Genomic DNA, 25280 nt, shown 5'->3' with positions numbered 1-25280 from the left:
CTCATCAGACCATAGAACATGGTTCCAGTAATCCGTGTGCTTTGTTGACGTCTTCAGCAAATTCTTGTGTACCGTCTTCAGAAGAAGCTTCCTCCTGGGGTGATAGCCATGCACACCAATTTGATGTAGAGTGCTGCGTATGGTCTGAGCACTAACAGGCTGACCCCCCAACTCTTCAATCTCTGAAGCACTCCTGTAACGAGTCGCATGACATTTTGGAGGGAAAATGACAAGCAGTACTCAATTTGGACATTTAGGTATGTACGTAGTTTCTCTGCGGTGTACTCACATTTGTTGCTAAGGGTTTAGATATGAATGGCTATATTTTGAGTTATTTTGAAGGGAAAATAACAATTATATAAGCTGCACACAGACTACTTTTCATTGTGTCAATTTGGTCAGTGTTGTCCCATGAAAAGATATGCTTAAATATCTGCAGAAATGTGAGGGGTGTACTCACTTTTGTGATACACCGCATATCACAGATATTTTGTAAAGGTTGAAAAGTTACCTAGTGTTGCTTTAAGTAATATTGACTTTCCTAAGAAAAAGCTACTACATGCATGTGTAACTTTTCAAAATTTGCCAAATTTTTACTTCTAACTTTATCGGCTTTTGTGGCTCTCCTTTTCCCGCCGCAAAGGCATCACGATAGAAATACGATTCAAACAAAAAGAATCACATTAAAATACGCAAGATTGCGAAGAATGAATTACAATGGAGCGCTATATGCTATTAAAAGTATTCCTGTGATAGCTAATAATGGAAAAATATTTCAAATAAAAATATACTGTATATTTTGAAAAAAATAAAAGCACCCGTTAAATGCCATAAGTTTCTGCGGTTGAGTAAACACCCACTCCCCCGACCACCATATGAGGAAATACAGGATTTTAATATTCACCCTTACAGTATATTGTCATGATAGCATAATTTGAACGTTCATGGTCCATTGTTTCACATATTAAGACAATACAAAATGACATCTATGATGCCTCTTTCCAATATCCTAAGGCGATTCCACCAGTGGTCAGTTGAAATTACTGCAGAAAACCAAGCTGTACAGGAAGACAGTCCTGGATTTATAGTGCACGTTGTGACAACGGTTACCATCACACATAAGAACGTCAATTCATACAGTTTTAAGTTGAGCAGTGTTTGTATTTTTTTTTTCCCCGTGCCCCACATTTGTGGAAATCCGTAGCAAGAGGGACGCAACATCGTGAAGAGGAGTTGAATAAATTGTGGTTTATTTGACATCCGTTATTGGAGGAATGCGTCGTTTTTGGGGTCACACTATGTATTGGTATACGTCTGCCTTGCCATGATCGGGCGTCGCTAACGGGTTGAACCAGGCCACAGAGAACGGGTGACCGAATACGACCTTCATATTCATCCATTTTGACTTTTTCAGCCATTTTCTCTCCTCCTTTTTCAGCTGCTCGATACCCTGTAAGGAAATAAGTTTCTTTAGAAACACAACTGAAATTGGATTTAAACAGCATTATGAGAACACGATGTAAACGCAACAAGTATCTAAAGCAGGATTTACACTGCACTAGGGATGTCCCGATCCGATCATATGATAATAGATTTTTAGAGAACAGATGACATATTTATGTCACTAGAGTCATTCCCTGGAAGCCCAGCAGCGTAATGCAGTGACGTCACCGCTCTGCGACGTCATCAACAATGGGGACCAACTAGTTGAACTCATTTTACAAATTGTATAAAAACAAAAATATCAACAGAGGTTTTAAAGTGATCCTCTAACTTCAATACATGTAGGCGCTAATAAACCACAATTGTTTTCTTGTACTAAAATTAGGGCTGTCAAATGATTAAAATTTTTAATCGAGTTAATTACAGCTTAAAAATTAATTAATCGTAATTAATCGCAATTAATTCAAACCATCTATAAAATATGCCATATTTTTCTGTAAATTATATATATATTCTGTAAAATAAATTGTTCGAATGGAAAGATAAGACAAAAGATGGATATATACATTCAACATACGGTACATAAGGACTGTAGTGGGCATTTCACTCTACTGTCATTTAAAACTGTCTATGCTGTCCTCACTCTGAAGCGTCTACTTTTTCCAAAGCTAGACAGCTAGTGAACGACGCCTTAATAATCAGACTTCTTCCTTTTTCATCTGATTTATCAATAAAATGGCCTCAAACCATTGTCCTCTTTAGACCGTCGTAAAACTACAAAAAAAAAAGTACACAAGCATTGCATTAGCAACAACATTAGCTTAGCACGCTATACAGGTTCACTAAACATAAACAAAAAGCGTCTCATACAAAAAATATAACATTTCTCTTACTAACATAATATGTACATTCTTTGCAACAACCATACTTACGGACAAATCTTGTCCAAGGATCATATAAGCACAACATTACAACGTAGGCATCAGCCCGAGACGTCGTGCAGCCATATTGAACTGGCAAGAAAACAATAAACCATGTCGCAAAGCGACCACAAGAGTTCGCTGTTAGACAGCACAAAAAGCCTTGCTGTAAAACTTACCAAAAGCCAGAATACTGTCTGAGCGGGACATGTGCGTTAATTGTGTCAAATATTTTAAAGTGATTAATTTAAAAAATTAATTACCGCACGTTAATGCGATAATTTTGACAGCCTTAACTAAAATATTTTGTTAGAAACACATAAAATGTTAAATCAATTGTTATATTTTATAATATTTAGTCCATATTTTGACCGTTAGTTGGCGCCATGGTTTGCGGGCTTGCAGTGATGACGTCACTGGGATCTTTCCAAATGTGTAGCGTGTTCAACAATTGCTGATTGCTGCCTAAACTCGCGAAGTAAAATTCCACGATGTGCTGCTTTTGGATGCAATTTCCAGTTAAATGGAAACAAGGGGAGTGAAGTGAGTGGTCAAGGTGGAATTATTATTTTTAGTGAATAAATGTGCATAAATGGAAGCTTCACCCCCTTTTTGGTCCCTGTATGCACGTATCCTACCCACCACGCGTTACAACTGGCGCCCGAACATTTTTCCTGGATCCTCAGTCAAGTAAGGGATCCGTCTATTTTCTGGATCCGACGGTCCCACCGCGTCTGCAATATTGGTTTCGGATCTGTCCATTTTTTTGATTCGTCGGTCGCACAGCGGCTTTTCGGATCAGTCTATTTTGTGGAATCGACCGCTTGATCGCGGCTGCGACATTGCCATGGGATCGGTCTAATTCCTGGATCTTCGAGTGAGTAAAAAACGCGGATTTGGATTACTATTGCCATCTTTTTTGTTGACTATTCTTCGTGGGAGTTTCCCCCAAATCATACTAAATAATTAAAGCACTATGGCACGCTACAGTGACCACAGTGACTCTGACGTGGACCTTACAACAATGTTGGAGTTCGTCAGGGAACGCGTGTTTGCGCACTGCTGAGCTCCCGAGTCAAGGTGGAAATATTATTTTTTGTGAATAAATGTGCATAAGTGGAAGCTTCTCCCTTTTTGGTACTTTTATACACGTATCCTAGCTACCATGCGTTACAATGTACAAGACATGGCTTACATAAGGTGTGCTCTTTGGTCTGTACTGTATGTAAAGCACACAACAGCTCTGGATGCTAACAATCTACATAATTATATTGGGATAAGTTTGAAAACGCAATATGCTTACCTTGAATATCTGCTAATAAAACCGGAGTTCCCAACAGCATACGCTCGCTCGCTCTGTTGTCATTGAGACTTTTGCCCAACTTTTGTCTTATCAGGTATTTGCTGCACGCCTTTTTCCCTGAAGCTCGTCTTGTGAACGATCGACAGTGCTGTCCTGCTCCTTACTTTTCAGATCTGGTTCAAATAGGAAGGGTAGAACCGACGACATGTTGGGAAAGCTAACGAGTGACACGCTGGAATTTCCGCAACGGGCCCGGTGACGTCACGCACTGCGACGTAACAAGAATGGCGACCTATCACTTAAAATAATTTTACAAACTTGATTTAAACAAAAACATTAAGAGGGGTTTTAAGATCAAATTATTATAACTCACACTAACATTTATCTTTTAAGAATTACTTGTCTTAAAAATAGAGGATCCCTTTAATATCAAAATATTTTAACTCATAAAAACTTTTTTTTCGGTATCGGATCGGGAACCAGCAGCATAGACTTCATAATGATTGACGGGTCGGATTCCATCTTCACTGCGCAACGCCTTTAAGTTGGGGGCTGCCCTACAGTCCGCTTCAGTTATTCGCAGTCGGTCGCAGAGTCAACGCATGCAGTGATCCAACACCTGATTTATCGGCCCCGTGCTCCGTAAATAAATCATGAAGTCCATGCACGCAGATTCTCAAAATCAGGTAACTCGGACTTGGGTGCAAAAATATGCGATCGGGACAATCCAACACTGCTCTGTTCAAGTGTTATTAGTCGCAAAATTCAAAACGTCGCTGCTTACTGTCTCATCGGTGCAGATGGAGTGCACCTGTGTCCCGAACATGACTGCGGTGAAAATTAAAAACAGAAGCCCCTCGAAGCACAGGAGAATGAGGAGGATGACCGTTGCTGGTGCAGAGAAGGCGCTGCACTCTTGAGGAAAAAAATAAGAACTGTAAATTTATTACAATTTAGCCTGGTGTCTTTTCTCCAGTATTGTACAATTACTGTACATAACACTATTAACTAAGGGTGTAACGGTACATGCATTTGTATTGAACAGTTTCGGGACGTGGCGCTTGGTTCGGCACGGATGCTTGCCAAACGAGTTTCTGATGTAATGTAACCCTTACTTTTCGAGGCTGTGAGTCGATCGGTTTACAGTTTCTTTGTGTGGATTATATTTACTCCGTCTTCTCTACTATAATAATGAAGACCAACACGGTAGGACATTATAACCCAGAAACGTCAACGGCACGACAACGTGGCCGCCGCGAGAACGCAGTGAAAGGCGGGAGTTAAAGTCAATCAGCCAATGCACACCAGTCGAAGTCCGGCAGCGTGTTAGACACGTCCCAGAAGCGGCTCAACGCGACGCACACGAAAAGAACGGCAGAGTTTATTATTTGACGCGAGACGCGACCCTCCTGCGTCAATGCTACTACCGGTAGCTAGGATTGGGCAGACCGGAAGTCACTCGTGTAAAAATACGGTGGATCCGGTTGATTTTCAAACTAATATGCAATCGTAACTCACTTCTGGAGTCCATCAGATCTCTTGAGTGGTAGATCGGGGCACAGTTGACTTGTCTTTGTTGATTTACTGCTGTCTTCTCTGCTATAATAATAACCAACACGGCCCCATGTTCCATACAAAACCCTCCTACCACAACAAACAAGTAGGAACTAATATTCACATAGGAACTAAAGTTATACAATATAAATGAATACTACATCACATTTCTAAAATATAAACACATAATAAAATAAATAATAGCCCATTGAAATGAAATAAATTGAAATGAGCTAAAACACCTGTAATTAAATAATAAGAATAATACACAGATCCTTCTTACACAATTAAATTTATTAAATTTCTGTGTGGCGCTTTAACTTGAGAAAATCCACCAATAAAGCTTTTGAAAACCGTTCATAAGGAAAGAAATGATTCATTGAGGCATTTCATTTGTAAAATACATGTTAAAATCTTTGTCATTGGGATTGATTTTCTCTTTTGCACAGGACTTCTTTTTTCCTTCTTTCTTTCAGAAAGAGCGCTGACCAATACGCGGGGTCTGAAAGGCAAATTGTTGTTGGATTATCTTTAAATACCTGCTACTTTTTGAGCAGAATTCTAGCTTTGTATAGGCTAATGTTCCTATTGTTGAAAGGTGTGTAATAAACAACTAGCACATTTATATTTTGTATTTGTTTTCTTACTGTACCGAAAATGAACCGAACCGTGACCTCAAAACCGAGGTACGTACCGAACCGAGATTTTTGTGTACCGTTACACCCCTGAACTCTAAGAATGGATTCACTTTTGTGAAATCCTGCGCACTGACCCATTCTAAATAGAAATTTCCAATCAAGACGTTGGGAATTAAGCCATTACTTACTTGTCCAATCTTCTTCCAAGCAAAATACAAAATGGAAGCCCACCATGGCCAGCGCGTGGAATGAGATTAACGCTATGTACATCTAAAAATTCCAACAAAAATTTGATCAGGTTAATTGTCAAAGCATGTTTGAAAGTCAGGATATTAAAACTAAAAAAAAAACATGAGTCCTAATTCACATGCTAACTGAGTGTGTACTGGAACCGGGCACAGTTACTAATCGGTAACTATGTGAACCTTGTTAATTGAAATTTGAATGAATGATCATACTTGCTTAATAGGTAGAATAATAAGATTTGGAGAGACTGACCGTGAACAGCACAAAGTACTTCTGATTGTTCTCGCCGACGCAATTGTTGACCCAAGGACAGTGGTGGTCCATCTTTTTGATGCAGCGTTTGCACACACTGCACACAAGAATAAGAAATGTACCCTCATAATGACAAGTTGTCAAATATTTAATACTTGAGGTGTATTACTTGAGACAAAAACTTCAATATGTATTATGTAATAAAGTGAAATTTATATCCCTGAAGGGGGAAGCATTTCCAACATAATCCACTCAACACAGTAAATAAATAATTCAACTGTTTGACCAATATGACGTTGGATACGGCTCAAACGTTTTGATATAAAGGATGACAAATATTCATTTTTACTATTGAATTGAGACAAGGACAGCCCTCCATTAAAGTAAAATAGTGACTGATCGATTGCAATTAAAACCTTGTAAACAGGTAGCATAGTCATGCTTTTGCCAGTAACAAAGTTCATGCAGTTTAGGTAATCGATTAATCTATCAATTATTTCAAATAATTGAGTCGATGGATCAGGAAATGCAAAACAAAGGCTTGCTGAAATTGCACTTTCAAAAGAGTATTAAAGTGCCTGCAACAGCATAAAAAAATCTTAAATAGCATTATGTGAATTAGAATGATATTTTGAAACGATTTGACGACATACAACAATTTGGCAAAGTGCAGATGATGAGGAATTAGTCTTTTAATGTGCCATTTAGCCCCGCCTCTTGGAGTGACAGGTGGAAATCACAACTGCTCTTGATCACTTTTAACTAGGGCTGTCAAACGATTAAAATTTTTAATCGAGTAAATTACAGCTTAAAAATTAATCAATCATAATTAATCACAATTCAAACCATCTATAAAATATGCCTTATTTTTCTGTAAATTATTGTTGGAATGGAAAGATAAGACACAAGACGGATATATACATTCAACATACAAATCAACAAGATGGCATTAACATTATTAACATTCTCTTAAAGCGATCCATGGATAGAAAGACCTGTAGTTCTTAAAAGATAAATGTCAGTACAAGTTACAGAAATGTTATATTAAACCCCTCTTCATGTTTTTGTTTTATTAAAATTTGTAAAATTTTCAATCAAAAAAATAAACTAGTAGCTCGCCATTGTTGATGTCATTGTAATTACACCATGCCCACTCATGGTGCTAACCCATAAAATCAATTGGACCCAAGCGCCAGCAGAGGGTGCCAAACACCAAAAAACAAGTAACAAGCGGACATTACACTATACTGTCATTTTAATCTGTTTGCATGTGCGTTAATTGCGTCAAATATTTTAACGTGATTATTTTAAAAAATTAATTACCGCCCGTTAACGCGATAATTTTCACAGCCCTACTTTTAACTTGTGGCGTTTAATGCCGAGCACATAAAAAAGTCCGGCAGCCTCCGACATCACCACACGCACTCATTACAGCGCGCACACTTTCTTCTCTCCCTGCCCACCCACGCGCACACATGCCTGTCGGCTCCCAGGGAGCACTTGCAACAACAGATTTCTGTACTATTTCGCATGTTTGTAGCGTTACCGCTGTACTTAATCATGGTTTTACACGTTCTGCATATGAAATACACGTTAGCGAATTAGCTAATTAGCTTAGTGCTCAGCGCTAACTATTAACATCTCAAAAACAACAACAATAAAGGCTAAACAGTACAAGAGGGTTCGTGTACTCACGTCCTTTAGACGCACACTCAGGACATTTTTCAATTGAAATGCCTAAAAACTACTGCTGAATGTCTGAAAGACAAGTAGCAACGAACTATCTCTCTTCCCCTCTCGCTCTAAAAAATAACTTGCAAACAAAGGCGCGACCCTTCTGTTTCTGCCTGTCTCATACAAATTTATTTTTCAGTCTTTTAAAAAGCAGTAAATTCTCTCCCAGTAACCGGGAGTGTTGAGATAATTATCGAGGTTTGATTGATTAAATATTTGCTTGATTGATTGATTGAATATTTGCTTGTGCTCATATATACCATAAATAATACATATTGCCATATTTTTCTTACCAATATAACCAGTAAATGATTATTGCTTGCTATACCAGGTTGTAGTATAATGCTTAAGTGTTACAAAGAGTAAAAGAGGGTCGGGATGACAACTGCCTTGCTTCAGGGCCGCATCATTGCGTAACTAGACCTTCCGAGGCATCTTCAGCACCTGGCGTCTGGACTTTCGTCTGGACCTTCGAGGACAATTTTCCATCCGAGGACATCTTCCATGGCCGCAGCGTTGCATAACTGAAGTGTCTGGGTCATTTTGACTGTTTACATGATTGTTTTGACTGTTTACATGATTGTTTACATGAGCTCTTGCTTACACACGTGTATTTACTTAGTTCCACCTACATGCACACACATATCCAATCGAAAACCACATGGGTGTCTCCAGCTTGCTCTCCCCCTCCCTCAGGGCGGCATCCATTTTTTAGGACAAACCCCTAAATAAAATACCAAGGAGGATTTTTTCCTTTAGATCAATTTTGGTGACTGTCACTAGTCACTCTTTTGCTCTCCTTGGCCAAGAAAACTGAGTGTCTTCTCTCCTTATTTTTGGGTAATTTTACAATGTCTACCTAAGGATCTATTTTTTAACTTGACAGGGAGCATCCATCATAATGGTGTGCGTGTGTCCATTAACGGTGTCCGGGGGGCAGACATGTCTTGAATTTCGTTCCGCTACGAGTGTCTGTCATAAAGTTAGGAGGGAAAAATCATCGTTTTCGAACCTTTATGAATAGTAATCGAATCGTCACGTGACGAATCGCGATGCATGTAATAATCGATTTTTTGGAACTGCTCTATTATTTGTCCACTTTTCATGCTTGGATCCTGATTAGTAGACCATGATGCCACAGATGTATGTTATCAAGCTAGGAAGGTTTACAGGGAATGTGAAACAGTGGCCGTAAAATCAAAACGAGCTGAAAAATTGTGGTGCGTAATGAGGACAGTGGTCCCAAGAGAGGAAGTCACATTATATCAGGCCTTTTTTACTGGAAGGTTTGAGCTGTAATTTATCATTTATGTCCCCGTGCATGCAGCCCTGTACCTGCAGTGGTGAGCTCTGTCAGGCTTGATGCTACAGCATTTAGGACACTTGTAGACCACCTGTCCCGGTTTGAGTTGGAGGCTTTCAATGAATTCTTTGGTGGCGTTTCCTTTAGGCACAGCTCCCTGTTGAAAGAAAAAGTACCGTATTTTTCAGACTATAAGCCGCTACTTTTTCCCTTCATCTTGATTCCTGCGGCTTATAGTCCAGTGCGGCTTATTTATTGATTTAATTGGGTTAAAATGAACAGGTAACACTTTGTTTGACAGCGGCTTCATAAGATCGTCATAATTATGACATGAGACTATAATGGGCATTACTGAATGCTTGTGAGAGATGTCATTAAGTGTCATCCGGCAAATTATGTCACTAATTCCATTGATGTCCAGCTCAGATCTTTTACATCCATTAAAAAATTAGATCATTTGCCGGATAACACGAAATGAAATGAATGCTCATGACGGTGTCTTGTCATTAGTGCTGCAACGATTAATCGATTAACTCGAGTAATCGATGACAAAAAAATATTCGAATTTAATTTTGTTGCTTCGAGTATTCGTTTAATTAAAGTGGCGTTTTAATGGTTTGTTTTGAAAGTGTTTGCAATTAGTTTTATTGATGAAGGTGGATACACTGCCGTCTGGTCTGCCTTTTTTCACATGGCTGAATCCAACTGCTCCCTGTTAAGACCAACGTAAGCTAAGTTTTTGTTTGAGCTAATGGTTTATAAGTATATTTAGCCATTTTTTTTTGTGGGAATATGTGTCTGAACCATTTGTTAAGAGCATTGTAAAAAAAAAAAAAAAAAAAAAAACTTTAGCTCTAGCGGACTTTTTCTATGTAAGTTGGCAAGTTTTTCTTTTGTTGTACATAGATCTTTTTTTAAAATTATACCGTTTGAGGCTCAGCTCAGGTATTTTTAATTTTTCATGTACCTTATCCAATTACTCGATTATTCGAACTAAGTAGACCATCGATTAATCGACTACTAAAATATTCGATAGCTGCAGCCCTACTTGTCATAATAATAATTGTCTAATAACAGTCTTATTGCTCCACTGTCAAATAAAGTGTTACCAAATACCATAACTATCAATTAATGAAACAACTCAAACAGTAACTGAGGAAATAATTACCATAATTTTCGCACTGTAAGCCGCTACTTTTTTCCTCATTTTGAATCCTGTGGCCTACAGTCCCGTGCGGCTTTTTGTTGATTTATTTTGGTTAATAGGTAACGCTTTATTTCACAGTGGTGTCATAAGACTGTCATAAAACCATCAAAATTATGACATGACACTATCATGGGCATTACTAAATGCTTATGACAGACGTCATTATGTGTCATCTGGCAAATTTTGTTACTAACTCCATTTATGTCCAGCTCGGACTTTTACATCCATTAAAAAGTGAGATAATTTGCCACATGACACTAAATGACATCTGTTATAAACATTCTTTGATGCTCATGACAGTGTCGTGTCATAATTATAATTGTCTAATAACAATCTTATTGCGCCACTGTCAAATAAAATGTGACCAAATACCATAACTAGCAAGTAATGAAACAACTGGAACAATAACTGAGGAAATAATTAGCACACAACATGAATACTGATTGTTATTTACATCTGTAGCGCTGCAATGCATGCTATGAGGCATGCTGGACAACAACAGTGTTGACAGCAGGTGGCAGCAGAGGTTGACTGTCTCCCTAAAGGGAGCAGTGATGGCCAAATGAAGCTTCTTGAAGCAATGAAGCTTTGTAGCCAATTGGTTCAAAGCTTCATGGTGGTTCATATGGTCTTATGACAGTCGTATGATGCCGCTGTCAAATAAAGTGTTACCGGTTAATATCTTTTGGTGTAAATATCCCATAATACAGTGAGGATAGTCGCGGCTTATAGTGCGGTGCGGCTTATCTATGAACAAATGTAGTTTTGGTGTCAAATTTGGTGGGTAGCGGCTTATAGTCAGGTGCGTCTTATAGTGTGAAAATTACGGTAATACGATTTGTTCAGGTTTTAATACGAAACGACGTCTTCAACTCACTGGGTCAGTGCACATGGCTCTGGCGTGCGAAGCCAGGGCGAGAAAGGCCAAGCTGTTGAATAGCACACCGTTGAAGAGGCTGTAGGCCACGTTCTTAGCGGGCCACAGCATCACGAACATCACCACGAACTCGGCGTAAAAGACCAGCAACCACGTGATGACGGCGCACACGATTCCGCAGCCGTCGCGGATGAACCACATGGTGTCGGAGGCGCCGCGAGGCGGGGGAGGGGCACAGTGCTCCGGCCTCAGGTAGCCAGCCTGACGCTCGATGTCCCTGGTGCTGCGAGCCGGGCTCTTCATTCTACACCGGCCGAGGCTTTAACCGCATCCTGAAAGGCAAAATGCGAACAATTCAGATCTCACAAATGTCTTCATGGCAACACAAATGGTCAAATATGTGCCCATATAGGTATGCACAGAATGGACAATTATAGTGACGTTGTAATGGTTTATTTTGAAAATGTTTGTATTGAGTTTTAATGATTTGGGTGGATACACTGCCCTGTAGTCTGCCTCACTTCACATAGCTGAATCCAGCTGCTCCATGTTAAGACCAACAGAAGCTAAGTTTTAGTTTGAGCTAATGTTTTTTTTTAATGCATTCGTAATTTAGTATATAGGAATATTTAGCTGTTTTCTGAGGAAATATGTGCCAAAAAAGGATTGTAAAAGAAAAAAAACGTTAGCGTTTTATAGCATTTAAGCTAGCGGACTATTGCTATGTAAGTTGGGTTAGCCAACTGTTCTTTCGTTGTACATAGATCTTTATTTTTTTTTTATACAGTTTGAGGCTCAGCTCAGGTATTTCATTTTTTTTATGTTCCTTATCAGATTACTCGATTAATCGAACTAACCAGTTCATCGATTAATCGACTACTAAAATAATCGATAGCTGCAGCCCTATAAATGTTAACGCAGTGCACGTTACCCTTAGATCTGTTGTACTTCCTCATACCAAGTGAGAGTCAACCATACACTGAGCAAACCCGTTTGTCCTTGGAATGGAATGGAATTTTATTGTCATCATCATCAGTATCATTGACAATCATTGACAATTACAAAATGTGATATGATTTGCCCGAAGCAACCGAAGAAGAAGACAATCAGATAGAGGACTAGCAGTTGAAAGAATTGGAATAAAGCCTGTAAATTGGGGACTAACCAGTCCAAAACCTGGTCAAAAATGCCACTTTGCCAAGATTTAGTCAGCATCCAAAAATAGGGCCCTGAGTGTCTTAATCCTCACCCACCCCTCCCCTTAGACAAGGGGTCCTCATCTGCCAGGCTAAGGACCGGTACAGGTCCGTGGCGTATTTGCTACCAGGCTGCACAGAAAAAATAATTTATTTATGACCGCATTCTGGCCGAATTAACCCTGTGCCCCTGCTTAACACACCAATATCCCTGTCTACTCTAGATATAATACTACAGGATAGATTAGAATGTTGTCATAGAAATCCATTGATTGGACTGCTAGCAGTACATCTTGTTTTGTGTATATAATATATCTATGGGCGCTTGTCCTCGATAATAATGTATTAGAAGGCCGCGGGCTCAGCACATTTGTTCTTGAAAATAATTAGCCCCCACACGAGCAAAGATGACTGGAAAACAGACGTCTTTGGAGATATTTTTTACGGCGAAAAGGGCACCAGACGAGCCAGAAGATGAGCCTACAACCTCGAAGACCCACGAACTGCGAAGGAGTGGATTCGTGACCCGTTTGTGAATAAACCGAGTGATTCCAGCAGCAATTCAACTGAAACACGTGGGAAAAAATCCTAACTTTTAAGTGATGTGTGTTATCAAGCGTAATGGCATTTTTAGGTAATATATATATATGTTTTTCTAATAAGATCTAAAAGTTTTTTGAGTGAAACCAGTGAGTTAGTCTTTTTTTTTTAAATTCTAGTTACATCTGAGATGCAATTGTTGGCTGTTTTCAACAATATACATCAAAAATAAAGACATTGATTGACTGAAAATCGTTCAAGATTAGATGAAATGTCTTGTTTTTACATGTATATTTATAATTGCTCTTCACCTTAAAATATATTTGTTTTATCCGATTACTCGATTAATCGATAGAATTTTCAGTCGATTACTAAAATATTCGATAGCTGCAGCCCTAGTTTCAATTGACTTTCTCTTTGTGTCAAGCCATTTTTAAGTTCTAGTTAAGTTTTAAGTTAGTCTAAACTGTAAGTCCTGATAGGATTTTGAGTTTTTGCAGTGTTCAAAATAAATGTATGATACAGGCTGTATTGGAGCACATTAGGGACCAGTGCTACTTGGTGTTTTATCCAGCAATGACTACTGAGCTAAAATCGATAGTTAGCATGATTAAGTTTTTATTTTACACCCACATCACTCCACAATGCTATGTTATGTTAAAGCCTGTATGTAAGACAGGTTAGCCACGCATCGACAGTGGTCGTAATTAATTGAAACCTAGCCCTCCGCAGGGCTAACGTTACGTGAGCTAGTAGCGACAGTAACGTTAATCTTATTTATTAGCGCTTAGCGCTCTTTATTAGCGCTTAGCGTTCTACTGCTTTAAGATGGCGGCTGTTTACTAACGCTGCCCTGACGCGGACGAGTCTGTCATTTCGCATCTAGTTCAACATACATGTGATCTCTATGAGACGCATCAGACGCTACCTGTACCTACGTAGCATCGTGCGGGCTAGTATTTAGCAACGTCGGCGTCGTTTGTGGCAGCTGTCGGCTGCAGTAAGTTTTTTTTTTTCTCTTCTTCCTCTCCGCACGTGACAGCGCGTTGTCCCGCATTAAAAGTAGTCCAAGCAAAACGTGATGCTAAGAGCTGTCAAAATAAACGATTACTCGAGGTGAATAAAATTACTCGGATCAGTTTTTAAACTCGAGTTACTCGAGTTGCTCGAGTACTCGTTTCAGCTCTAGTTGAATGTATATATCCGTCTTTTGTCTTATCTTTACATTCCAACAATAATTTACAGAAAAATATGGTATATTTTATAGATGGTTTGAATTGCGATTAATTACGATTAATAACTTTTTAAGCTGTAATTAACTCGATTAAAAATTTTAATCGTTTGACAGCCATAGAAAATATTTTATAAAGGTTGAAAAGTTAGCTAGTGTTGCTTTAACTATTAGTTCAAACACATAAAATGCTCTTTTAAAAAAAACTCACGATAATAATCCAGACGACATGCTGGGGAAAAGAAATGTTTGTTTATCTTTTCAGATCACCCAGCCCTATTTTAGTTATTCAATCCTAATTTGTCCTTCAACGGGGCTGCGTTTAAGACACATTCTTTCACTTGTTTTGACTTACTGGTTGATAAAAAAAAATATCTGGACATCATGGACACATTTAAATAAGAAGTTATATACGTCTTATTTCTTAGGCTAATAAACATATTTCTTAGGCTAATAAACATAACGACAAGGTGGGAGAGGTATACTTGCACTTTCAAACGAATATGCTCCGGGAGCAAAACGCACATAAATTCAGCACACTGACTTTACATTTCTTAAACTATCCATTTCCCAGTTTCATCTTACCTCACTCTCCTGGCACTTTGGCGAAATGGTCATTTAGCTGTTTCTACTCTTTCGAATTGAAGTCACTTTAAGTGAAAAGGCTCGCGTTCGCTTCGCCGCTCCCCGGGTTATGTTAGCGTAGACCCGGCTAACATCACCGGGCTGCGGCTGCTGTCCACACAGCTGCGGTCACACTTTCACTTGCACTTTCGGCGAGGTGTTAATTCACTAATTCGTAAATTAGTATTGGCTGGAAAGCGCTCCTTTCCGTCTGAGCTACCTCGGTACTTCCCTGACGAGTCCGGAATCCTCCACAGTTCTTGGGACAATAAGGGCCAACCAGGAAGTATGTGATACCGATGGAGTCATGTGGATGTACAAAAAAAAAAAAAAAAGATTGTGCCCTCAAATTGTTCTTTCAGGTGGCACTTTTGTACACAAGTGGAATCACGTGGACGTAATAAAACAATATTTTGGGGTATTGTATTTCTGAGCACACTAGTGTTTTGGTGTTTCAAAAACGACTGCTTATTTAAGTCATTTTTGTCGCGTAGTCACAGTCCGGGAGGTCTTGGTGTATAAACAAGCGTTCATTACACGCGGCTGCCGTTACTACGTCATATTTACGCGACACACCTTCCCACGATGGCAACGGTACAAGTTAGTGAAGCTGAAAAGGTGTATATTTTACATGGCATACGCGTAAGTATTTACAAAAAAAATAATTGGTGATTGAAGTATGAATTTTACGAGTATTTTTCCTTCATGGTACATTCAGGATGATTTGCGAGTGGATGGAAGGGGCTGTGAAGACTACAGACACATGGAGATTGAGACTGACGTGGTGTCAAATACTGACGGATCTGCCAAAGTTGCTCTTGTAATATTGTCTTTCTTTATGACTGCTCTCATACGTAACGTTTTATACGAGACGCACAATCTACATGTCAAAAATTGCATGGATGTAGAGCTGCAGCTATTTATTTTAGTAGTCGATTAATCGATGAACTAGTTAGTTCGAAAAATCGAGTAATCAGATGAGGATCATAAAAAATTTATATCCCTGAGTTGAGCCTCAAACGGTTTAGAAAAATAAATAAATGAGGATCTATGTACAACAAAAGAACAATTGGCTAACTTACATAGCAAAAGTCCGGCTGCTTAAATGCAATGAAAAGCTAACGTTTTTTTTTTGTTTTGTTTTGTTTTTTTACAATGCTCTTAACAAATGGTTTGGACACATATTTCCACAAAAAACGGCTAAATATACCTATAAATTACGAATGCATTAAAAAAACATTAGCTCAAATAAAAACTTGGTCTTAACAGGGAGCAGTTGGATTCAGCCACGTGAAATCAGGCAGACGAGAGGGTAATGTATCCACCCAAATAAAACTAAATGCAAACACTTTCAAAACAAACCATTACAACGCCTCTTTAATTAAAGGAATACTCCAAGCAGCAAAATTGAATTCAAATCTTTTGCTCTAATCTAATACTCTACTTAATCAATTAATCGTTGTAGCACTAGATAGATGCATGTCTGACAATATGTTTTCATGTTTTTGCAGGGCCACACTGCAGTTCTCGTGGGAGTTAAAGCTGAAATTGGGAAACCAAAGCCCATGGCTCCAAATGAGGGCTATTTAGAGTTCTTTGTTGATTGGTGAGTTCACAGTATGCCAGTGTGATGATACTGCAAGCATTCTATAGAAATAGATGTTGGATGCAGTTCATCACTGAAACTATTTGGCCTAACAACATTATTTAATTTGTCGTTTGTTTTTGTGCTTACTAGTTCAGCCAACGCAACCCCCGAGTTTGAAGGACGTGGAGGCGAGGAGCTCGGGACGGAGCTGAGCAACACACTGTACAAAGTTTTCAACAATAAGCGCAGCTTGGACTGGAAAACTTTGTGTATCAGTGAGGGTGAACACTGCTGGGTGCTCTATGTGGATGTACTGGTGAATTGTGTTTTCTTATGCCTATTTGAATTCATACGGAGCCTCTAAAGGGACATTGACAGAAATACAATAAATTTAAACAATCTGGTGCGCACCAGATTGTTTCTATTGCGTACAGAGACAATGTAAGTTTCTAGTGCGCACCACATACTATCTGGTGCGCACCAGAGGGTTTGAATTAATTTTATTTCTGTCAATGTCCCTTTAAGGAGCTCCGCAAATTCTCAAATGTGAGAAGAAATTTGAAACTTTAAAAATAAAATGGACTGTGAACATTTTGACAACTCCTTAGCAACAAGCATGTTCATGTTGCTGGACAAACACCTATTTCGGCACTGAAACTATACCGAGGAACATTTTATTGTACAGTTAGCCATCAAATAGCTTTTGCTATTCTGATTCCCGTTCGCTAAGGTCTTCACATACTGTAAATTATTGTCACATTATATAATACGCCGTGCGACTTCCACCTAATTTCTTGCTATGCCAGATTACAAATGTGACGACACTAACATTCCCAGTATATATTCCACAGCTCCTTCAATGTGACGGAAACCTGTATGACGCCATCTCAGTCGCTATCAAAGCAGCTCTTTTCAGCACCAAGTAAGTATATATATCCTACTTTTTATATGAGAGAGTTTATGCAAACCTTTAAAGTGCTTGTGACACGAAAAAGCATGTTTATTTCATAATACACGCGGTATTTTATGCTCCTGAATGATATGGACCGCTTGGATGTGTGTGGAAGCGATCGCTATATTTATTTAGTTTTTTTAATCCCGCGCCAGGAAAATGAGTGACTTCCGGCTTCGGTCTCGCATTGAGGAGGAGGGCGCTGTGACGTGTACGGTAGAAGACGTCCTCTTCACGCTACAGTGTACTGTTGTGTATGAGGACGAAGGATTCAGCTGATTTTGCGGATTAATACTTTTATTTTTTGCATCAAGCCAGCCAAACGGCTGCAGAAAAATCATTCTGTATGCGGGTTAGGCGTATGCGCCTTTTTGGAGTTTCAAAAGGTTCCCATTCACCGTGGATATTTACTGTGGGACCATTGGACTTACAAGGAAGTGAGTAAACATCTTGTTTTGTATTATGTCAAATACGAATACAGTGATTACAAAGTAAACACTATAAAATTCCTTTAAATAAAGGACTACTTACGTTTGATCATTGATAGGCATGTAAAAAGCTATCCTCACGCTCATTAGCAGTTAGCCGTTAGCACGTTAGCTGCACAACAATTCCAGCCACCCTCCTCCAGGGAACGAACTGTAAATTGCTCTCCGCCGGGCGGTTTGCCGATCCGCAAAGAAACTCGACAACCGGGTCGTCATGTCAAATAATCCAGGCTAGTTATGTGTGATTTTCCACTTTGAAGACTTTGAAACATCCCTCGGTTCGGGTTAGCATGTCGGCTAGCTGTCACTCCTTCTGGTCTGTTTACATTCTCCGAAGCCGGGGAAGGGAAATGACATATGTCCGATTTAGGTGTCATAAAATATCGTTCGGCAGGTGTGACAGTAAAGGTAAAGTCGACTGTTTTGACCATTATGGAGTAATTTTGCCATGTCGTCTTGAATAAATGGATTTTTATTATTTTATATTCCATTTAGCACAAGTTATTTGTCATGACCATGCCATTTATTTAGCAATTGGGGAAAGTACTTGGGTAAAAAGAATATCCTGTAAAAATATTGAAGTAAAGAGACAGAAACAATGACATTTTGCCGCTCTCTTCGTCGCGTTTTCCTCATTGTGAATAGTTCCCCCTCGACGGGCTGACTGGTCCTTCTCAAGCCATTTATATAGCTATTGGGGAAAATACTTGGATAAAAAGAATATCCTGTAAAAATATTGGGAGTAGAGAGACTGAAACAATGACATTTTGCAGCTCTCTTCGTCTCGTTTTCCTCGTTCTCAACAATTCCCCATCAATGGGCTGAATAGTAAAACCAATGAGCCTAGTCTACCGCTGACGTCATCCACCTGTTGGGGACGCTAAAGCCCTATAATTGTAGGCGTGGCTAACCGGCAGATTAAAAGACTAATTTCTCGTCATCTGTGCTTTGCTAAATTGTTGTATATGGTCGAATCGTCTCAAAATATGATTCTAATTCACATAATAATGCCATTTAAGACTTTTTTTCTGGTGTCGTATGCTCTTTAATCTAGTGCAAAAATATTGATCTACATCAGAATTGTGCAAATTTACAGTGCCTTGCAAAAGTATTCGGCCCCCTTGAACCTTGCAACGTTTGGCCACATTTCAGGCTTCAAACATAAAGATATACAATTTTAATTTTTTGTCAAGAATCAACAGCAAGTGGGACACAATCGTAAGGTGGAACAAAATTTATTGGATAATTTAAACTTTTTTAACAAATAAAAAACTGAAAAGTGGGGCGTGCAATATTATTCGGCCCCCTTGCGTTAATACTTTGTAGCTTTGTACTTTGTACCTTTTGCTCCAATTACAGCTGCAAGTCGCTTGGGATATGTTTCTATTAGTTTTGCACATCGAGAGACTGACATTCTTGCCCATTCTTCCTTGCAAAACAGCTCGAGCTCAGTGAGGTTGGATGGAGAGTGTTTGTGAACAGCAGTCTTCAGCTCTTTCCACAGATTCTCGATTGGATTCAGGTCTGGACTTGGACTTGGCCATTCTAACACCTGGATACGTTTATTTTTGAACCATTCCATTGTAGATTTGGCTTTATGTTTTGGATCATTGTCCTGTTGGAAGATAAATCTCCGTCCCAGTCTCAGGTCTTGTGCAGATACCAACAGGTTTTCTTCCAGAATGTTCCTTTATTTGGCTGCATCCATCTTCCCGTCAATTTTAACCATCTTCCCTGTCCCTGCTGAAGAAAAGCAGGCCCAAACCATGATGCTGCCACCACCATGTTTGACAGTGGGGATGGTGTGTTCAGGGTGATGAGCTGTGTTGCTTTTACGCCAAACATATCGTTTTGCATTGTGGCCAAAAAGTTCAATTTTGGTTTCATCTGACCAGAGCACCTTCTTCCACATGTTTGCTGTGTCTCACAGGTGGCTTGTGGCAAACTTTAAACGAGACTTTTTATGGATATCTTTGAGAAATGGCTTTCTTCTTGCCACTCTTCCATAAAGGCCAGATTTGTGCAGTGTACGACTGATTGTTGTCCTATGGACAGACTCTCCCACCTCAGCTGTAGATCTCTGCAGTTCATCCAGAGTGATCACGGGCCTCTTGGCTGCATCTCTGATCAGTTTTCTCCTTGTTTGAGAAGAAAGTTTGAAAGGACGGCCGGGTCTTGGTAGATTTGCAGTGGTCTGATGCTCCTTCCATTTCAATATGATGGCTTACACAGTGCTCCTTGAGATGTTTAAAGCTTGGGAAATCTTTTTGTATCCAAATCCGGCTTTAAACTTCTCCACAACAGTATCTCGGACCTGCCTGGTGTGTTCCTTGGTTTTCATAATGCTCTCTGCACTTTAAACAGAACCCTGAGACGATCACAGAGCAGGTGCATTTATACAGAGACTTGATTACACAGAGGTGGATTCTATTTATCATCATCGGTCATTTAGGACAACATTGGATCATTCAGAGATCCTCACTGAACTTCTGGAGTGAGTTTGCTGCACTGAAAGTAAAGGGGCCGAATAATATTGCACGCCCCACTTTTCAGTTTTTTATTTGTTAAAAAAGTTTAAATTATCCAATAAATGTTGTTCCACTTCACGATTGTGTCCCACTTGTTGTTGATTCTTGACAAAAAAATTAAATTTCATATCTTTATGTTTGAAGCCTGAAATGTGGCGAAAGGTTGCAAGATTGAAGGGGGCCAAATACTTTTGCAAGGCACTGTATATACAGAACTAGATGCAAATGACAGACACGGCTGCATTAGCAACATGTATAATAAAGAACTAGATGCGTTAGTAAACAGCCACCATCTTAAAGCAGACGACCTCTCAGGAATGCTCTGTTGTAGAGAACCTTCCTAGCGAACCTAAGTAACTTTTTATCTAAAATGCTCCTAAATCGGCAAAATCTTGACTTAAATCTATTTTTAAATGATGAAATAGTTTTAAAACTTACACATGTCAAAAGTAGACATGAGGGGAACTAATGCAATAACGGGAGCAATTTTGACAACTTAAACGGTTGATTCACAACATTAAATGACTTCCACACATAGCAAAGGTTACTATCTAGCTATCACAATATCCGCAATACCCCTAGGATAAAGAATTGGGCTAGGGCCAATTGTCCCAAAAAACCCATTACACTTCACATTGTGTGACCTATTTTTTTGTTTGTTTTTGTTTTTTGTTTTTTTTGAGGAAAAAAAAAACATGAAAATTATCACCAGTTACTTTGCCAAGTAACTTATTTCAGGTAACTGAGTTACTAACGCAATTACTTTTTGGGAAAAGTAATTTGTAACTGTAATGACTTTTTTAAAGTAAGATTAACAACAATGGTTACCACAATAATAATGGACATTTTAACTTATAAAGACTGGCGAACGGAGGTCAGAGGTTATATTGTTGAGCTAGTTCACGGCACGCTCATATTTTTCTATCATTTCCAGCTTAAATTCAATGGTAAGTGTCACCTTTTTCTCTTTTCCCCACCTGCACTGACCTGCTTGGAACCTGTGTTGATTTCTCTCACAAGAAAATCCACCGTGCATCCGTCTGCAGCAGTGTCATGTCGTTGTATTTCGAGCATGTAGTCGGATGTAGAAAAAAATGGCGAGTCAAATTTTACGTCGGATGTCGAAAAGATAGTGTGTCGAAGCGATTGTATGTCGAGGTACTACTGTACATGATTTAAGGACGTCACGAGGAAAGGCGGGAAATCTGTGCTTCTCACATTTGATTGGCTAAAATAGTACTGGCATTGATAAAATGTCTGACCTCAATGTCAGAGAAGCCACTTCCTGGAAACAGTGGCTTTTTTGAAACATTTTTTTTCTGCCATTACACATCAGTCAAATGAATGTATTCACTAAGGCCACAAGAGGGCGCTATATCCCATCTGACAGCAAGCCAGAGTTCAATAGTGAACGTTCAACATTTTCAATTAATATAGTACATAAGAATTTTCAACACTGCTTCAGTACTTCCTGTTGAATGCTTTAAAACAAATGTTTATGGGAATATTAACAAGCTTTTAAACACAAAAATGGGGGAGGGGGCACGCTTCTTTGGGGCGCACAACAAAAAACAAGTGACATAAATTTTACATAAATCCATGACATAAATTCTTTGGGATGTAGGCTACATTTTGGCTGACTTCTATTTTCCGGTATTAGCTTTGTTGGAATTCGCCCCCAGGCCAAGCTGCACGGAAATGGCAACGGCCCGTGCGCCAACCGGGAAGGCGGAAATTCCTCGCGTTCACCTCTTGTGTTAACCCTTTGTACTGACTCCATGTTCCAAAAGTTTGAAGAAGTCTCACCGAAAACAGGTTGACAATTTATTCGTCGACAATGGTCAAAAACAAGGCAAAAAAATGACAACGGAGGAACAAGTCTGGATCCAAAACAAAGCTGCATAGAAAATGTTTCCGAGCAGCGAAATCTGTGTTATCTCAGTGTCCACTGTTTTTCCGTGGTGGAGTAGGCCGAGCCGAAGGTGTGTCCAGGCGTTGCTTTTGGGACCTTCCCTCTGTGGCCGGTTTTGGGCGGTTTAGGTTCGGGCGCGGATGGGACGTGGTTGCCACAGCGACCGACGCTGGTCTTGACGTCCCAAGCGCCCGCTATCAACTTTGTTATCCGGGCCGGGGCTACTTGTTTTGGGACAAAGCGCGTTGGTCTTTGTCCTGATTGCCAGAGTTGGTGTGTCAATCTTGCTCGTGACGCCCGCGTTGGGCTTCTGTGATAAGATGGCGTTGTGTATCTATTCTGCTTCTTTAAACTATGGTGTGCTATTTTATATTAGGTGTGTTAGAGTAGTGCAGTCCTCTCCGCGTTTTTTTGGCGCGCCGCGCAGCCCGAACCATAGCACCGATCGGTACCGTTCAAGTATCAGCACAACCGGAATTTTTGCGCGACGATGGGAATTTTTCAAACGGCCCTGAAAAATTTTCCGTTCGCCCGTAAACGGCAGTTTTCCGAAAAAGAAAAAAAGTTTCAAAATGTATCTAGTCCTACAGTATTTGACCAAATCACATACTTTGGGCATCACAAATTCCGGGACGGTGAGGGGCATAAAAGTTGTATACAGAATTTGGCAAAAATTTACGATTTCCCGGAAATTTGCCATTTATTTTTAATGAAAAAAAAACGCGCGCTGCACAGCCTGAACCGTTTGACCGATCGGCACTGTTCAAGTATCGGCACGACCGGAATTTTCGCGGGACGCAGGAAATTTTTTCATACGGCCCCCAAAAATTTTCCGTTCGCCCGTAAACGGCAATTCTCCCCCCCCAAAAAAAAAAAAAAGTTTCAAAGTGTATCTAGCTAATTTGGATATAGGCATAAAAGTTGTATACAGAAATTGGAAAAAAATTAGGGTTCTGCGGAAATTTGCCAAAAACTTTCCCATTCATTTCAAATGGAAGTTTCCCAGGTGTAATTTCTCCCGAAATTGCAGTTTCTAGTTAGATGAATGTGTTAGACTAATGCAAACCATTATATGGTGTGTGCGAGAACGGTACCTATTCCCTTCAGTTTGTATTATACAGTGGGTAGAACAAGTATTTGATACGCTGCCAATGGGTTTTCCCATTGGCAGCGTATCAAATACTTGTTCTCCCCACTGTAATTATTGAAAGATTAATCGAGTGCTTTTTCTGACAGAATCCCCAAAGTGCACATATCAACCGATGAAGAAGGAAGCAAGGAAATCGAGTTGTCGGATGATCCCTACGACTGTATGAGGCTCAATGTGGAGAATGTTCCCTGTATAGTGACACTGTGCAAGGCAAGCTCTCTTACTAGACACACACACACCGAAGTGAAATAGATTTGAAGCATCGTTTCAATGTTTTGGGGGATTACCGGTAGGTAGGGCACAGGCACGTGGTGGACGCCACCCTACAGGAGAAGGCGTGTTCTGTGGCCAGCCTGATCATCTCTGTCACACACAAGGGAACGGTCACCTGCGTCAGGAAGATAGGTGGAGGTAGCTTGGACCCGGAGAGCATTTTTGAAATGACAGAAGTGAGTCATCAATGAGTTAGGCAGGGGTGTTAAAAAATACTAATGTGCTTTTCATTCTCCAGACAGGTAAACGTGTGGGGAAAGCCCTCCACGCGCCTCTGGTGAAGCTGCTGCAGGAGGAGGAGAGTTTAGGAACAAAGAGACAGAAAGTCGGCTTTCTTGGTTAGAAACCGGACTTTTTTGTATTGTACAGTACTATGTGTATATTATTATGTATCGTTTGCTTGGCTCATCTTTTTTGCAATATGGGCCATTTCATGTTATGATAGCGACATGCCGCTATAATAGCTGGGGCTTTTTTTGTATTTGGTGAAATTTTATCCAATAATTATGACGGCTTTTTCCCCATCACATTATTTTTGAATTGATATTAAAAAGACCTGTCGCACTTGTGAAATGTGTCAAATAGCGCTGCAACATAAAACCAATACAAGCAGCACAATAACGTCATCGTAAATATATTTTTCTACTTGTTATTTGTTTTTTATTAAACTAGCATAATATCATTAATCATGTAAAAAAATAATGTCTGTCCTCTGTGTGGATTATTTCCAACTGTTTTGAATGCATCACTCACATTGGGAGTGGATGGATGGTAGGATTCCCAGAATTCCATGGGGTGTAAAAAGTTAGTAATTAAGTAGGAATATCCCAATCACATCATCTGTCACAATCATATGCGGAGTTTGAGGTGGGGGGCAGTGCCCACCCTGCTGGCCAAAAAATATCATTGCATGTAATTGACTTACCTGTATAAATGAATTTAAAATACAGACCTAACAATTATGAAAGCTTTTTCCTTCGTCACATTATTTTTTTTTTTAATTGACATTAAAAAGACCTGTCGCACATGTGAAATGTGTCAAATAGCGCTGCAACATAAAACCATCCAATATCAATAAAAACAGCACAATTTCATTTTACGCAAACGTAAATATATTTTTGTTCTCTTTGTGTTGTTTTTTTTTTTTTTTTTAATTAAACTGGCATATCAATAATTGCTGCGAACGGCCATGCACACGCACAATGAGTTGCCACGGCACACATGTTCAACAAGCTTAACGATGGTTGACACATTCGGCGTCTTTAAAGCTAGCGCTTCCAAGCTTCTCTGTCAAGATCAAAGCTTTAATGCCTGTCATTCA

The 25280-nt window shown here is 39.5% G+C and overlaps 2 protein-coding genes across 3 annotated transcripts; one reads left to right on the top strand and one right to left on the bottom strand.

Annotated features, from left to right (window-relative positions):
• Positions 1-876: 876 nt before the first annotated feature.
• Positions 877-15582, bottom strand: zdhhc3b (zinc finger DHHC-type palmitoyltransferase 3b). 2 transcript variants are annotated; one of them, XM_057828334.1, is made up of 7 exons: positions 15289-15582; positions 11478-11809; positions 9426-9550; positions 6357-6453; positions 6047-6128; positions 4451-4581; positions 877-1450 (listed from the first exon to the last, which is right to left on the bottom strand). In XM_057828334.1, exons 2-7 carry the CDS (start codon positions 11778-11780, stop codon positions 1292-1294), a joined length of 897 nt encoding a protein of 298 aa, XP_057684317.1. In that variant the 5' UTR covers positions 11781-11809; positions 15289-15582; the 3' UTR covers positions 877-1291. The 2 variants fall into 2 exon arrangements, with proteins under 2 accessions (XP_057684317.1, XP_057684316.1); XM_057828333.1 differs by having other exon boundaries at positions 15030-15580.
• On the top strand, positions 15549-25013 carry exosc7 (exosome component 7). The gene is made up of 8 exons (XM_057828335.1): positions 15549-15710; positions 15787-15888; positions 16580-16674; positions 16807-16972; positions 17508-17578; positions 23773-23896; positions 23980-24135; positions 24198-25013. Exons 1-8 carry the CDS (start codon positions 15654-15656, stop codon positions 24300-24302), a joined length of 876 nt encoding a protein of 291 aa, XP_057684318.1. The 5' UTR covers positions 15549-15653; the 3' UTR covers positions 24303-25013.
• Positions 25014-25280: the final 267 nt, after the last annotated feature.

The sequence above is a fragment of the Corythoichthys intestinalis genome, chromosome 22, assembly GCF_030265065.1.
Source record: "Corythoichthys intestinalis isolate RoL2023-P3 chromosome 22, ASM3026506v1, whole genome shotgun sequence".
Taxonomy (NCBI): domain Eukaryota; kingdom Metazoa; phylum Chordata; class Actinopteri; order Syngnathiformes; family Syngnathidae; genus Corythoichthys; species Corythoichthys intestinalis.
This window is presented reverse-complemented; position numbering and strand designations above follow the sequence as displayed.

Bases quoted from the DNA above. Each gene is read 5' to 3' on its own strand.
- zdhhc3b (XM_057828334.1), bottom strand. From the start codon at position 11,780: ATGAAGAGCCCGGCTCGCAGCACCAGGGACATCGAGCGTCAGGCTGGC. The intron at 9,551-11,477 runs GTGAGTTGAAGA...TTCTTTCAACAG, and splicing joins GAGCCATGTGCACTGACCCA to GGAGCTGTGCCTAAAGGAAA. The intron at 1,451-4,450 runs GTAAGCAGCGAC...ATTTCCTTACAG, and splicing joins CCATCTGCACCGATGAGACA to GGTATCGAGCAGCTGAAAAA.
- exosc7 (XM_057828335.1), top strand. From the start codon at position 15,654: ATGGCAACGGTACAAGTTAGTGAAGCTGAAAAGGTGTATATTTTACAT. The intron at 15,711-15,786 runs GTAAGTATTTAC...TGGTACATTCAG, and splicing joins ATATTTTACATGGCATACGC to GATGATTTGCGAGTGGATGG. The intron at 16,973-17,507 runs GTGAATTGTGTT...TATATTCCACAG, and splicing joins TGCTCTATGTGGATGTACTG to CTCCTTCAATGTGACGGAAA.